This window comes from Cyprinus carpio, chromosome A6 (assembly GCF_018340385.1).
Source record: "Cyprinus carpio isolate SPL01 chromosome A6, ASM1834038v1, whole genome shotgun sequence".
Taxonomy (NCBI): domain Eukaryota; kingdom Metazoa; phylum Chordata; class Actinopteri; order Cypriniformes; family Cyprinidae; genus Cyprinus; species Cyprinus carpio.
The window spans coordinates 19,488,119-19,504,511 of record NC_056577.1 but is presented as its reverse complement, the minus strand read 5'-3'; the positions used below and the strand labels follow the sequence as shown (position 1 = coordinate 19,504,511).

General features: G+C 35.0%; 1 protein-coding gene across 4 annotated transcripts in view; it reads left to right on the top strand.

Moving 5' to 3' along the window:
- The first annotated feature begins 11,624 nt into the window (after positions 1–11,624).
- LOC109057501 (peroxisomal biogenesis factor 5-like a) overlaps positions 11,625–16,393 on the top strand; it is a 75,676-nt gene continuing 70,907 nt past the window's right edge. For 2 of the 4 annotated variants that reach the window (XM_042758301.1, XM_019074747.2), the window contains exon 1: positions 11,627–12,185. In XM_042758301.1, coding sequence (XP_042614235.1) covers positions 12,165–12,185 — 21 coding nt within the window. In that variant the 5' untranslated portion in view covers positions 11,627–12,164. Of the gene's footprint in view, positions 12,186–16,393 lie in introns of all 4 variants that reach the window. The other 2 variants (XM_042758298.1, XM_042758300.1) reach the window with 2 other exon arrangements.

The following is a 16,393-nucleotide window of genomic DNA, read 5'->3' as shown; positions in this document are numbered from 1 at the left end:
AAGTGACATCCTGCACTTGCTATACTTTATACTTCAGTGTGATAAAATACTAAATTTGTTATAATATTTAGTTTTATAATAAATCAAAAGATGTGAAAAAACTATAGGGAGTTGAAATGGCAGCTGCAGCCAATGAGTGCTGCAATCTCCTGGCTATAATGGTAATTTCATTTTCATCTTTAAAAGTCTTTCATTTTTGCCAAGAAACACGTTTATGTCGTCTTCATGAATGAAAAGTGAACCTTTAATAAAGTGAATTTTACTGCACCAAGTTGAGAGATAATAAAGGCTTTAAAATGTAATAATATTTAAAAAATGTGATCTTGGCTATAAGGTAAGATATTGATTATCAAGGATACCATTACGATGTTGTTTAAGAGATTAGCCTAACTGCCTAAACAGTTACGATAGTGTTTATTTGTCAGCATTTAAATGTACAGTTGTGTGTCTGGGTACTTTCCTGGGATTACCAGACTCTTCATATAAAATTATATTTTGTTTAATAACATGAAACTGTATATTAATTCTGCTATCATTATTTACGGTGATGCAATTATTTTGTTGCTCAGTTTCTGATAAGAATGAGGCAGGAGAGGTTTCTGTGATAGTCTCTACCTATATATAGCACATATAAGTTCTAAATAGCGCTCTGTGCATATAGTCAAATTATGAGTCAAATGCAGTTTTTCAAACAGAGATGGCGACAAAGAGGCAAAACTTACGGACTGCAGCCTGTGCTGCTTAATATATATATTGTTATAAAAGATTTATATTTTACATTTTCTTCTAATTTATACATTCTCGTCTTACACAGAGCTAAGCTAGATAATGTATTGAAACAATAGTAGCAAATTTAAATAGTTATGGGTTTTATATATATATATATATATACACATATATACATACATACATACATACATATATATATATATATATATATATATATATATATATATATATATATATATATATATATATATATATATATATATATATACTGTATATATTCCCTGGTTGAGGATTACAGATTCTAAGATGCACACTTTGCATTGCAAAATACAAAACTTACTCCAGGGCTTCTCAATCTATAGCTTATAACCATCTGAACCTACTCAATCTAATTGGGAAACCAAGTGAAGGCAATCAAAATGCAATCAGTTTAATCTCTTTGTTATTTTGCAACACCAAGTAAAACACTCTGCTTGATCTAAGCGGTCCCATTGAAGGGTTCAGAGAGGTCACCTGGAATGGTGACTGATAAGCACTTGAGCAGGGGTGTCAAACTCAATTTCTGGAGGGCCGGAGCGCTGCAGAGTTTAGTTCCAACCCTGCTCCAACACATACCATGTAGTTTCCAAATAAGCCTGAAGGACATGATTAGTTGGATCAGGTGTGTTTAATTAGGGTTGCATCTAAACTCTGCAGAGCTCCGACCCTCCAGGAATTGAGTTTGACACCCCTGCACTAGAGAGTTACCAGGCCAACACTTGACCATAATTAGCATGAAGCAGATGCTCATTCACCCCAGTGCAGCATGCTCATTTATGGATTGTGCGATAAAGGATCAACTGGTTGTTTAATAATTCCAATTACACTGAGTCACTGAAAGAGAAGAATGAGAAACCATCTGCTCACAGAGTACAGTAATGCAGTACATGAGATAATGCACATAAAAGGGGAAGGTGTGAAGGAAGACTTCAATATTTCACTGCTTATTTAATTTGTGGAGGTTAAGTGGGTTAACTGGCAGTGCAGGACCCTTCAGTATAGCATGAACACTGCAAAATGACCAAATATCCTTTCAGAGTGAAAAGATATGAAAAGCCCTAAACCACTTACAGTACATCAAAGGGTTAGTTCATCGCAAAATGAAAATTCTGTCATTATTTACTCATATATTATTTGAATTCTCACGTCATTCAAAACTTTAATGTTTTGCAATTGCCTGAACACTTTGGCAGCTTTATTAGCTTGCTATTGTTAATTTCTGGGATCATTACTTGCAAATGTCTTATAAATATTAAAAGACTGCTTATGAAACAATAAAACTCGATATATTGACATGATATAAATAATGCACAGTTGGGGTAGAGTTGAAACATACTGTATCAACTGTACCTGCAGTACAATCCTATTGTGTCAGATGCTCTCAAGGCCAAGATATTTGACATGAACTGATGGAGGCCACATCTGTATCTAACAAAGTTAGGGAATAAGAGTAAATAAATAAGAGTAAGCTGATTAATTAGTATGTTAATGAGTGAGCTTGTTTTGTTTTTACAGTTGTGCAATGAGCTGGGTTTTAATTGTTTGTTTTGTACTTTAAAACTGTTGTTAAACATTTTGGAGATCAAATATTCCTGATTTGAACTCTTAATCATAATTGTTCAGTGATTTACTGATGAACCGTGGGCTATTTAACTCTTATTCTGCTTTAGAATAGCAAATGATCAGATGTACTGTATATAATAAAGAAGTAGTATATTTTGAGTAGTGTTGACAAAATTATATTTTCAGTTTAACGCTTTAAAAATATTTAACACAATTAATGCAGGGATGGAGCTAGGGTTGGCCACCCCACTCACAACTGCTCTCTTTTTTCTTGACAAGAATTGCGTTTATTTAGACGCAGAACGTCTTTACGACCACATCAAACAGGAGACTTTCCATATGCCAACTCCAACTTCACCTCAGCGCCAGGCGCTAGTCAAACGAGCGTGGAATAAAAGGTGCAGGTGATGTGGGGGCTTCAGTAGAACAACAGTGAACCACGGTCAGATGAGATGTTGTCAGGGTATATGTCAGTAAAAATTAATTTTCCTGTCCTGTCAGCCATTATACTGTGCTCCTAGCATGTGCTCTTCAATTGCTCGCACAAGAGAAACTACAAGCACAAGAGAAACTACAAGCATGCAATGTCATAGTTATGTCATCAGTTAAATCATGAAGTTACCAAAAGGGCTGCCTAAATCTGTGCATGCAGTAAGTATTTGTTATATATGAGTCAGATTTAAGAACATGTCTCTGAAATGCAGTGGTTTTCAAAACAGTCCTGGAGCAGCCCAGCACGGTCTCCTTCATTTAACACACCCGATTCACAGGGAACAGGTAGCTAAATATGACATTTATTATAATGGGTTTATGTGAAAATTGTTTTAAGTTCATTTAAATTAGAAGTTATTTTTTTAAAGTCTAATAAATGTTAAAATGGTTAGCTCTCAATTACTTTAATGTTGAATGGCTATAGCCAAAATACTACTGTTGTGTTTTGTTTTGTTTTGTTTTGTTTTGTTTTGTTTTGTTGTATTTATTTATTTATTTATTTAAACATAACAACTACATAATTCAGGATAAGAGTAAATAAACCTCAAAATTAGGACATTCAAACTCAAATGGCATAAATGTATTAATTAAATGTGAAAAAAAAAAAAATTTGAGGCCATAATCCAAAAAAAACTAATCTGACAAATGTGAGTTTTATCAGTATTACTGGATGTTTATTTAGATAATTGTTCTGTGAATCTTGCTAGCCACACATTGTGCAGTCTTTTCCAGATAATGGCAGACCACAGCCAGTAAATACTGCAGAAGGCAATAATGCAGTTGGTCAGTTCTCAGGGCCTGATCTACACCTAACAAACAGTCTCTTTGTCAAGGGTATTACATTCCTTTACACTGCATCACAGTGAGAAAGCTGCAATACTTTTGGGAATGCCAAAGCCACGAAAATAAAGGGTGGCACTGTCACAGAAACAGTCCAAGATTAAGAGGCAGTCAGACCCGAAGGCTTTGCAGAGTTCAAGTGCATAATGATATTGTCTCTCACTTTTGTGTCAATTGTAGGTATTATAACTGAGCCACCTTCTGGCCCTCTCTACCTCATCACTAATGAGAACATCCCCTTATTATTTCTGCCTCAAGTCTATGGCGTGGTTGTGTAACATACATCTGCATTCAACCAATAAAATTTAAGCTGATGGAGTAGCCTAACACTTGAACAAATCTTGTCTTAATTTACATGGACAGCATACAGCTGTTCAAGACAGCTTAGTGTGTGTTAATTTAACATGTCCTTATTTTAAATCTCCTCACAGGAGGTCATAGTTGTATTAAATCACATTGCTTCCACTCCTTTTCTGCTTGTTGGAAATGCCTTAAAGGAGCAGTTCACTCAAAAATAATTTTGTTATCATTTAGTGTACTTGCACTTATGTTATCCTAAACTGGAAATGTGAAAATGTTGAATAATGTAGTGGTTGCTCTTTTAACATGCAGTTACTGTACCATGAATGAGGACAGAAGTTTTCAAGCTTCGAAAACACCATACAAGAATCATAAAAGTGGTTCATATGACATGAACACTATATTTCAGGTATGTTGATATATATATATATATAAAGAATCTCTTTGGATTTGAGACTTTAGTCTTTGCAACTTTACAGATCTTCTTTATTCACCAATAGCTTGTAACACTCCAAAGAGAAAGGAAAAATTTAAATCGCATCATATGACCCCTTTAATTGTAGTGAGAGGAGCTGTGATCACGGGAAAATTGGTGGATAATCAGCACTTGGCAATTTTTATCTGTGAACTACTCGACGCATCAAAGAGGCTTGCTGACATGTCGCCGATGCCAAACGAATATCTAGCATGCTATATATAGCCTGAATCACAATACACAACTTAAAAGGACGGGTCACTGTGATGTTCAAACTACATGACTTGCTGTCTGTCTTGAAGCTGTTGTGGAGTTCATTATGTAGAGTCATTGGATGACAGAGTTGTTGTCAGCTTGTGTAGTGTGTGACCCCCTGAAGTGGATCATTTACAGTACATACAGTATGCCACGTAGTGTGAACACCACAATGACTTCAAGACAGACAGCAAGTCATGTAGTCTGAACAGCACCGCGATCTGCCGACATTTTAAGTCGAGTTATGTGAACTAGGCTTAAGACAGGTGTGAGTACGGATGAACTTGTATATCTTATTTAATTGTAGTGGGAGGAGTTACAATCAGTTGAGCACAAGTCCAAAAAACAAATGATTTCTCTTCTTGAGAACTGAATCTTTTAAATCACTCGTTTATTTTGGATTAGCTGTATCTCACTGGCAGATGGTGGAGATAAAGTTTTGGCTCAAGAAAGCAGCTGATCTCATGTTTTAAAAAAATCAGGAGATCATGTCCTGTCACTTCAGTCTAAGTGTGGCCCCAGAGAATAGCTATTTTTTGTCACCATGTTCTGAAAGTTTCCCATGGGCCCATTCGTCTGCCTCTCCTAAAAACAGCTCTGCTTATGTTCACATAACCTCTATCTTCGGAAACAAACACCTCATCAGGGGCAAAAACCACACAAAATGATTTCCGGGAAGCAAATTTTGACAGGACTTTGAAACAAACCGGTAACAAATTTGCTGAACCATCAGCTCAATGAAAAGCTTTGTCCCTTGAGGCCTCGTCATTGCTTTGTAGTCACAACACTGAAACGGCCCACATCAAACTCTCTGAAATTAATCCCACAGTTGGCAACACACTTCACTTCTAAATTTATAAACTAGCCACTTGTACTGTCTTGCATTATTCAGTGCTATTTGTGATATACCTGTACTTTATAATAATGGGTCTACTGTAATATCTTACTTTAAGATCCCTTTCACCTCAGCGGTGGGCTTTTGTTCCTCAGTGGCGGTAATAGGGCCTATAGAGCGTTGTCTTGACATGATAATTCATCATGTAGATTAGACTCCATACACAGAGTGCTCCTCTGGCCGTGTTTAAAGTATCTATATTTCTTGTGGATATCTATGCTCTCAATGCAGTGTCAAATTTTGCTTGCTCTGGTCTTTTCTTACCTCTTGAAGCAGGCATATGAATGTGTCACCCGAAAATTAATTGCTGGTTGCTAAGGACTAATCATGACTAATTGCCTGTCCAGTTTCGTCTTTCTATCACAGCAACATGTACATGCTTGTCTCAGTCCTCAGGGCCAGCAAAGAAGACTTCGGTTATCAGAATGGAGCAAAGATGGGACACCTGTGTGTTTCTGCTTTGCTTCAATTACTGAAATGTGTAGAAGCAGAGTGGTTAATGACATGATGGTCTATTTTCTTGTCATATCTACTGATTTATTGAAAAATACACCAAAAATGCATAGGACATAGGACAGCTTCACCATACTACTTCTATTATGAGTGTGCTTTAGTTTTTCTCAATTAAAATGCTTTTTTTTATTATTATTATTTTAAAGTAAAAGTAAAACAATGGTCCTTATATCGTAATGAAATTTTTTTTATAAAAATATATAAATTCTTTTTGTATTTTTTTCCTTGGGGGGAAAATGTTTCATTGCTTATTAATAATGGAAAAACATTTGTTTTCCAAATCAAAGTAATGTGTAGTTTTTAATGTGATCCAACCAACATAAAAGAATATATAAAATAATATATATTTAAAAAAAAAAAATCAACATGACACTTTTTAAAGTGCCCACTGATCCGGGTGTGTGTTCACGGTGTGTCTGTGTGTGTGTGTGTGTGTGTGTACTTGGATGGAATAAATACAGAGCACAAATTCTGAGCATGGGACACCATACTTGGCCACACGTCACATGACTCACTTATTTTCCTTGTTGTATTAACATTAAATCTTTAGTTGAACATGTAGTTTGGTGTGTATTGTGAGTGACATTACAGGAGTTTTGAGGACATTTTTCATAATGATATTAATATATGCCAGAGTATATGAATATATGACTTTTCCAAAATGTGAATCTATCGACTTCAAACAGTGCAACCGTGTGTTGAGGTCTTTGGCCCTCGTTTTTATTGAGGAGACTTGCTTAATGAGGCTTAACATGGCGGAGGTGTTGGACCATAATGGGGACGGATGCTGCTCTGTCTGGAAGAGGGGGAGGCTGTTATTATAATTGATAGCCCTTGCCGCTCACTCCCATTTCAAAGTTCATTAGCAGCGCTGCACTCCCCACGTCAAACTTTCGCAAGGTGCTTCATGGTTCTCTCCAATGCAAGAGAGATTTATGGACCCAAGATGGATCATCTGGGCTTTAAAAATACACTAGGAAATGAGATCATGGGCTCTAAATCCCTCAAGATCCACAGTTCCCTCTCAGTCCAACTTTCATTTTTGTCTTACTTTCATTGCTTTCAAATGAAGTAAAGCTGTCATTTACCCCTAGAGAAATACAAAAATACTTCAAACACATTAAATAGAGCAGAAAGATGATAAAAAATAAAATAAAAAATAAAAAAACTGTGACCGCTTTGTCAGATGTGGAGGCTTCAAACAAATGATGGGGGGGAATCACGTTAAGTCTTTTTATGTGTTCACGCTACTGAATGTGCTGAGGTGTGAGGTGTTATAGACAGCAGACAGTTAATTATGGTTCTGTCAGTGTGCTGGTGGGGAGGTCACAGGGCCAATTCTGACTGACAGAATTGTAGTAGAAGAAGCTCATTGTGTCTGATATATAGGCTATACATAGAGTCCCTGTTGTATGGAGTTGCCTGGTCTCTATTTAAATGAACAGTTCACCCAAAACTGCATTACCTCTGATGTTGTTTCAAACCTGTATAACTTGCTTTCCTTTCATCTGGAGAACACAAAAAGTATATTTTGTGGACTATTTCAATATTTTTTGTCCATACCTGTAAAAATGATCCTATTTTTAATGGTAAAAGACTGCAAAAATACAGTAAAAAATGTTTATTGGTTAACATTAAGTTCCTTTATTATATAAGTTGGTTAAAGTATAAAAATTTTATTGGTTAACGTTTTTTTTATTTATTGTGTGTTGAGTGTTGTTTTACAGTAAAATACTGTTAAATGTATAGTTTTGCCCAGTGTGACATTTCATATTTGATGGTTTTTGTTTTTATAATAATTGTTTTTTTTTTTTTTTTTTTTTTTTTTTTTTTTTTTTTTTTATCAGTTACATACAATAGGGTTTTATTTTACATCTTATGTTGTTAAATTACGTTGATTGCATAATTTTAGTGTCATGATAATTTTTTGTATTTGTGTGCACTTCCAGTATAGTATGGTGCACGATATAAGTGCACTGCACTTTTTGTGTTTTTTTGGTATTTTATTGTGGTATGTTTAAGTGTATTGGTGCACTGCACTTTCATTATGTTATGGTGCATTCAAAACCTCCTGGTCATGTACGATTTTTCCTATTCTACATGGCTTCATATGATGGTATTATATATATTTATGATGACTTGGACAAAACATGTTATAGTCCTTAGATTATCACCTATGGCTTATATGGTATATATATTATATATTATATACACGTACACAAACAGATTATATCCTTAGAATATCAATATATATATATATATATATATATATATATATATATATATATTATATATATATATATATATATATATATATATATATCAGTATTTTTTTTACAGTTTTTACTGTAAATTTAGGTTAATTCCATAAAACCCAAAATGTTGCTAGTATATTTTACGGTAAAGTTCTAACAACCACAACTGGTATGGAATGACAAGAGCAAATATTGACAGAATTTCCTTTTGTGGGTGAATTAGCCCTTTAAGATTTGTAGCTATAGTTTAACATTCAAAAAGAAATTGTGAAATAAAGTGATATTAATGCCTCCAGCTGCTGTGCCTTAATGTTTAAATTCTGTTGAAAGCCGGTAGAGGGATCTCACAAGATTCCACACAATACATAAAGCAACAACAAGACCTGCTGTTGCACTTGTCATAACTATTCATTTAAAGCATCTAATGAAATTAGCTTTCAAACTTTGGTCTGGTAGGCAGGCAGTATTCATTACAATGATAAATAGTCTGAGCATCTCTCTTCCTCTTTTCACTTAGTTACGTAAATTTCGACTCCGGGACTATTTGTATTGGGTTGATGCTTTCTCTCTTCGTTTTTATGATCAATAATCCAGCAGGATCATCAGTCTTACATTACATAGACAGTACTACATGACTGGAAACAGGACAAAAGATCACTTAAATTTAACATGCAAATGCATTGAACAATCATTTATGATTCAGTATTGTAATTATAGACAATAATAAATCATGCCGTCCTTTTTAATGAGTACAGGATGTCTAAGAATGAAATCCCTCCAGCATACTGAGTTACAACACGACTGACAATTACTGCAGTCTAATCTGTTTATCCTTTTCCAAAGAGCTATTGTTTTAAAATTATCTTCAGTGACATATTGGTGACATTTACGAGAGAACTGAATGCCATGGAAATTGTGTTCCTGAAGCATCAGAATGCATTTTTGGGAAACATTATTTATGAATAGTGTGTTTTATAGTTTTATATTACTTCAATCTACATTATATCACTCAAGTAAAGGGAGTGATTGTTCATCACAGTTATCTTTTACCTCATATTTATGATAAAAACCCAACAAGCTCTTTTTGAAAAAGGTTAGAATCACCCCTTTACCTTGAATACTTATGTATATCATGTTAGTCAGCCAATGTACCTACCAAGATTATTGCAGCAATAATTGTTCAAAAATTTTCTTTAGTATTATTTTAGCAAAAATGGAGGAAAAATGTGAGAAAAAAATCTAAGATCAAAGTAAAGTTCAAGTATTTGTCAGAAAACAGTGGGGTGAGTAGTGTCAGTTCAATTTAGCATAAGTGCTTTCCTTAGATCATTGTGTTTGAGCAAAAATAACTTTTCATTTGTCATTTTCATCTTTCATCAAAATGACAGAAAGCTGAAAGCATCATAGTGTAGGCTGTACTCAGATGCATGCAGATCTATTAGATTATTACAGTTGTCACCAATGCATAAATTAAAAAAAAATGAAATGAATGAAATGAAGGTACACAACTGTCACTGGGGTGATATCCTTTCAAATGGTCATAATATGCACATTTAGTTACTAATATGTACCTTTAAGGTACTAATACGTACCATTTAGCGGTAAATAAGGTACAAAGATGTACCCCAGTTTTTATATCCTAGTGTACTGCCCTAGTAACAGCTTTGTACCTTTTTTCCTGAGAGTGATCATAAAAGATGTCACATCCATGTACTCATTTTTGCTTTCCACAGCTCACCCAGACCAAGTATGTCACTGGATACAATCACTTTTTCCATTGGTCCTGGTCTTTTTGCAAGCCTGGAGTGTCATTGAGTGACATCAGTGTTCCCATCCAGCCCTGGGAACCTTTACTTGGAGCTTAACCCCTCTCAACCATGCACCATAGATCTGTTACTGACATCACATGTCCTAATAAACAAGCAGCAGGCCACATAAACACAGACAGCAAACACAGGTAGGTCTCTGACTCTCATATGAGATAAATGATGATGCTGTTGTCTTGATAGAAAACAATGAATAAAGCTGTCAGACTGTATTCAAGGACAGAACTAACCCAACCCATGAAGCCCCCCAACAGATTCAGTTACTTGTCAACAGTATAATATGACAGTGCATGTAAAGATGACATCACACATCAGATGGAATGGAATGGACAAAAATAGAGCTGACTCTACATTTTTTAAATAATGGTCATATTCATCATACTCAAAGTATTGTAAAAAATTTTACTGCAGACACATTATTTGAATAAATGAAGATATCTATTCTTGCCTTCTCTTATAAATATTTCATTAATCTAATCACCATTCTTTATGAACTGAATAGAGGGCATATTTTTCATTGCTAATAAAATACAACATCTTAAGAACTGTTGCACTCTGTTGAAGAGATTCTCATAGAAAAAAATTTTAACAGAATAGACTTCTGTTTATAGAATAAGTCCAAACCAGTTCCTTAACATCTTTGTGTTAATATCTGTACTTAATCTTAATCTTTACTTTGCTTAAAACGTGAATTTTTAGTGTAAATTTTGAATTAGTAAAAATTTTAAATTAAGAAACATAATTTTTTAATTAAAGTCAGGTGGTACCAGAGTTAGAATTGTATTACTAGTGAGGAATGAAATGCTTGAATATGGCCTCTTTCAGTCATATCTTCCACGTTTAATTAAAATTAATTAAAATCTTTGGGAAAATACACTTTACAATAAGGTTCAATTAGTTAGTTATAGTTAATGTTTTAACTAACATGAACAAGCAATGAACAATACATTTATTACAGTATTTATTAATGAAAATACAGTCATTAATTGTTAGTTCGTTAATTCACAGTGCATGTTAACTAAAGTAGTTAACTAATGTTAACTAATGAACCTTATTGTAAAGTCTTACCAATACAACTAATAAGAAGATTAATATTATATAATTATATAAGATTAATATTATATATAATGCATTTAATTGATTAAAAGTGACAGTAAAGACTTCTTACATTTACGTTTTGTTTATGTTTGAATATTCAATTAATGATGCATTTTTCCATATTATATGCATTTTATTATGTGCAATTATTTATGTGCTTCTAATTTTGTGAGATCAGCTTTTATATTACATCCTTTCTTTCTTTAGTGAAGTCAACTATATATATAGAGCCTACTTGCTCCTAAGCTTATAAGAACAATACACACAGAGAGGAGGACCTAGACATTTACTTGATTTAGTAATTTAGTTGCTAGCTGAACATTAAAACGATGAGAAAATCTGGAGCCTGAGCATCTGCGCGTGCAGCGACGCTCCTGTGAATGACGGAACCGGCTCCGCCTAAATCTGCTGGGCTGGGGAGAGGAAGGGACGAACAGTCGACAAGACGAGAGAGAGTGTGTGTGTGTGTGTGTCTGATAAAGGAGGGAGGAATTGCTGAAGAATCAGACCAACTACGATAAAACCAACAGAGCCACACCGGGGCTGAGATTATGACGTAGGCACCATGCTCGAGCGTTCAGCGCATCTATCGCGCTCCTCAGCAACTTGGTGAAAGACTCGCCGGCGCGCACGAAGCTTGGAAGCAGCTGCGCTGAAGCCTCCTCCTCACCTTGACGAAAGCTATCCCGTGCGCGAAAATCCAGCACTTAATTCACGGGACAGCTCCAGTGTGTCGGCTTTCCTAAACTGGACTCAAATTCAAGAGCAGTTCTTTCAGTACTTTCAGAACACTCTCGCACGCAGGAACATTAGAAGTGTCATCATAATTCTTGCTTTCATTTAACTGCGATCCATAGTCTGGGACATTTTTTTCTCCAATAAATATGTACCAGGGGCATTTGCAGGTAAGACTCTTTTCAAATAATACGTGCAATACTTTTCTTTACATTTATAATGGCTGTTATTCGTATTGTTTTAGTTTAGCACTGAAATCACTGGATTGCACTGGAAGCATGTTAGGTGCAATTGTTAAGTGATCAGTGCATTCAAATCATTTGCCAAAGCTTTATGAGTTAAGTTGGGGTTTGTCCTCCTCCTGAAGACTATTGCTTGCTGTCGATGTTTGTTGTGTACATGAATTTTAACTTCCATGATATGATATAATTATGGTAGATAGGCTCTGAAATGGTAAATTATGCTATATAAAGAAATTGCCAGTTTATGTATGATCAATAAAGCAAACCAAAGAAATGTTAAACCAGTGCTGTTCATCTAGTGTAAATGATGCAGATGCCAGTTGGACAATTTAAAAAGTAAAAATAAGCTGTCTGCAAAAAAGAAAGAAAAGCAAGTTTACTGTTACAGAACACACTCGCATATAAACATTGCTTGTCTTTCTGCGGACTTCCAGCTAAAAAAAATATTTTTGTTGCGCACTTTGTTGTAGTATTACCAATAGTAAATTACCCAACATTTTTTTTTTTTTTTTTTTTTTTTTTTTGCATCACCTGGGGAATAAAAAACAGGCCTACACAGTTTACATTTACATTTACATTTACATTTAGTCATTTAGCAGACGCTTTTATCCAAAGCGACTTACAAATGAGGACAATTGAACAGTTGAACTTGAAGAAGCAATCCATAGATCAAGTTTTGTGCAAAATAAAATACACCGGGGTCTTTTGAACCTCTGTTCTTACTACAGCAATAGACAATAGAGTTTGGTTACTATTTTATGAAGTTCTCTTTATTACGTAACTAATTTAAAGCAGGCAGTGCTTTGTTTATCAAGTCTTACAACTTCCAAGTAATTTACCAGCTGAATATTTTATAACTTCTTTTACAGCTTCTTAGGAAACCAGAGTAGATTTTTAATCTACGGTCTCTGCAGATGTGGCTTCAATTACCTTCATATCACTTAGATAGTGATTGGCTTTAATTGTATTATATTTACCTTAATTCTTAAGACTGACCACAGAGTTTCATACATAGACATCTATAAGTACTCATCCTTGCACCTATATAAAGCATACACATCATAACTATGTACAATGATGTGCAATACTGAACGAGTATAATTGTTCCGTTGTGTTAATAATGTTCCAGGAGACAGAAAATGGATGTGTTTTCAGCACAAAGGTAATCGGACACTTGATAAGAGTCTCATATGGTCCTATTCATAACTGTTCTCATCATGTTAGAGGCTTTTATTTCAGGCTTTGGGGAGTTAGGGAGGGTAAGATATCACATTTTCTCTGTCAGGTAGGGAGGTAATTTAAGAGGAAATGTTCTCTCTGTGCAAAGCAGATGTTTTATCTGTCCTTCACTGGGCTCTTTGCAGCTCCTCCCCCCTAAACAGACACTTATATTGACCATGACGGCTCATTCTCCCTTGAAGCCATCTTCGAGTATTTGCTGTTTACTGTTTCACTCCATCATTGGTGTAAAAATGAGTATTGTTTTCTACATTAGTATCTCAATTTATATTAAAGGAAAACAGTTCGCATTTGCACATTATGTATAAATATACATAACCGCATTGCCATGAAGAGTTCAAATCAAATGGTACTGTACGTTTCTAAGCAATAATTAATTGATACTTAACTAAAGTCAGAGTTGTTCAAAGTGATCATATCAGCCATTAACAGATGAATGTGCTTTGCTGGTTTTCACCTTTTTGGATTTCAAAGTTTGCAAATAGCTTTGCTGTATTAAACATCAGCATCTTACCACACTAGGGGGCATTGGAAATCAATATTTCCCACTGATCATTTTCATAGACCAAATTTTTTTTATGGGGTAGAATACAAGTTCTGCCGTTTCATGTTCAAGAGCACAACAGGATGTGGTAATAATATATTAAAAAAAAAAAAACAACAACATTAAATTAAGAACTAAAAAGGAGTCTTATAATACTCTCATAGCATGACAGTTCATGATATTTCCTTTACAAAAACGCATAGGGTTTGTTCTGTCTTATATTTCTTTTGTGACAATCTGTGCATTGATCCTGCAGATAGATATCAAAGTAGTTATTTTAAGGGTTATTTGAGTTATTTAAACCAAATATATCAGCTCACACCTCAGATGTAACAACACATATTATAATTACTATAAATAACTCGTTGCTTGGGTGATTCCTGCCCTTTACAGCCATATGGCTGTTTGAGATTAATTTGCAACGCAGTGAATTGCGTTCACTATCAAACACTGGCATCACAAAAAAATCTCACTCCGGCTATCGCTGAAATGCACCACGCTGTCTGGCCAAGATAAAGCACCTTATGGAACGCTGCCAAAAATCTCCCGTGACTTTTTACTTTCAAATTACTTTAATTAGCAGAAGCATCTTCTGCATATTCAGAATTAAAAGGGGAGGTCTAATGCTATTTCATGCATTCTGACTTATTGACACTTTTAAAGAGTTGGATTCTCATGCTGAACATGTCCAAAGTTTAAAAAGAAAACGAGTTGGACGTTTGACAGAGCATTTCTGTGGCAAAGACACTCCGTCAGGTTTTGTATAATTTTCGGAATGTTTTTTTTTGAGTATGGCCCTGTATTACATCATAAAGTGCGGCATTCCTTGTATGGGCATTTCTCCCGGAAAATCGCGCGCACATGTAAACCAGAGTGAAAACAAGAGTACATCCATCATCGTGCTTTATTCGGGTTACGGAAGTCATCAGCAGTGCTGCACAGAACTTGCTTGAGAAGGAATTTTACATTTTGTTTTTGACCACAAAATCAATAACATCACCTAAAGAAGTGTGTTTTTGGTCGTGAAGGAAAGATAACCTTGTTCAGCTTCCCAAAGAACCCAGCAATAAGGGAACAGTGGATGCCGTTTTGGAAGTTTGGAAGGACTTGTGGAAGTGTGTTTGTTTGTTCAAAAGCTTTGCGTGCTTGTGACTCTTTAGCTCCACCCACGGCAGACCTCCAGGAGCTCGACTGTTTTCAGGGAGAAGAGGTACAGCTGTATCTGTCTTTTATAAATCTGATAAAACTAAAGACTCTTCAGAGATTTGAAGGATACAATAACACTCCATAGGTGGACTCTATAGATTAACATGATTGGCAGAATCTGTGTGTTATGTCCTCTTTAATGGAGTGTCTCTATACCTCAGTTCAGGCTCTACTAGCCATTTTTGGTCTAAAACCTGAAGGGTCTCTTTTTCATCTCATTTTCAGAAAAGCTTAGTTAGCCCATGTGTCCGATTCCCTACAGGATGAAACCCGTTATAGAATCCAATTAAGAATCATTGGTGTTACAGTTCAATATTCTATTAGCGTATCTCAGTTCTTATTTCTGTAAATCAATTTAATGCTTACATAAATGGTGTTATACCATACTACCCTGAAATTAACCATAAATCAGATTAATTATATTTATTATTAAATATTGTTGGCATTGAGACACTTCCGTGTTTGTACTACTCTATTAGTCTGTGTTTGCAGTGTTTCAGACTGTCAGTATACATCCCGCTTTTGCTTCATTTGTAAATATTTTGCTAGTGGAGCAAAATTAGACTATAATTGGCCAAAATGTGTGTAAAATGTAAGTTACACAGTTTTGGCTTGTTTATGTAACAACAATGCATTATATAAACTACATAAAAGCAATACCTTACTTACATTCATGTCCAAGTGCAAGGCCATGCTGATTTTCTGAAAAATGGGTGTAATGCTATAATTTTTTTTAATTATTATTATTATATTTCCATTTATAACTATAAAAGAAAGGCAAGGTGAGGTAAAATACTTCACTTATAGTCATATGTACTGCTAGCTAACAATTGGCCATTACCTTCAACAGAGCATATAGCATTTACTGGGCTTTATCAGCCTTTTTTCAAATATGAAATTATATAAATGCAACGTTATCTTCCCATTTTCTAAATAGCCTGCCTAATGGGTACCTCACAGAGTTGCTGTGTTGTGTATAATCCCTTGGTGTGGGATTATACACAGCCTTGTGAATGGAGTCTCTATGTTTTCCCAGAGGTGTGCAGATACAGTCCTGTCAGATGTTTTCCTACCATGTTGCTCTGATAGGCTGACAGGCATGTGGTCTGTTGGCTTTTTCATGTTGCATCCCTGGCTTTGACAGTAA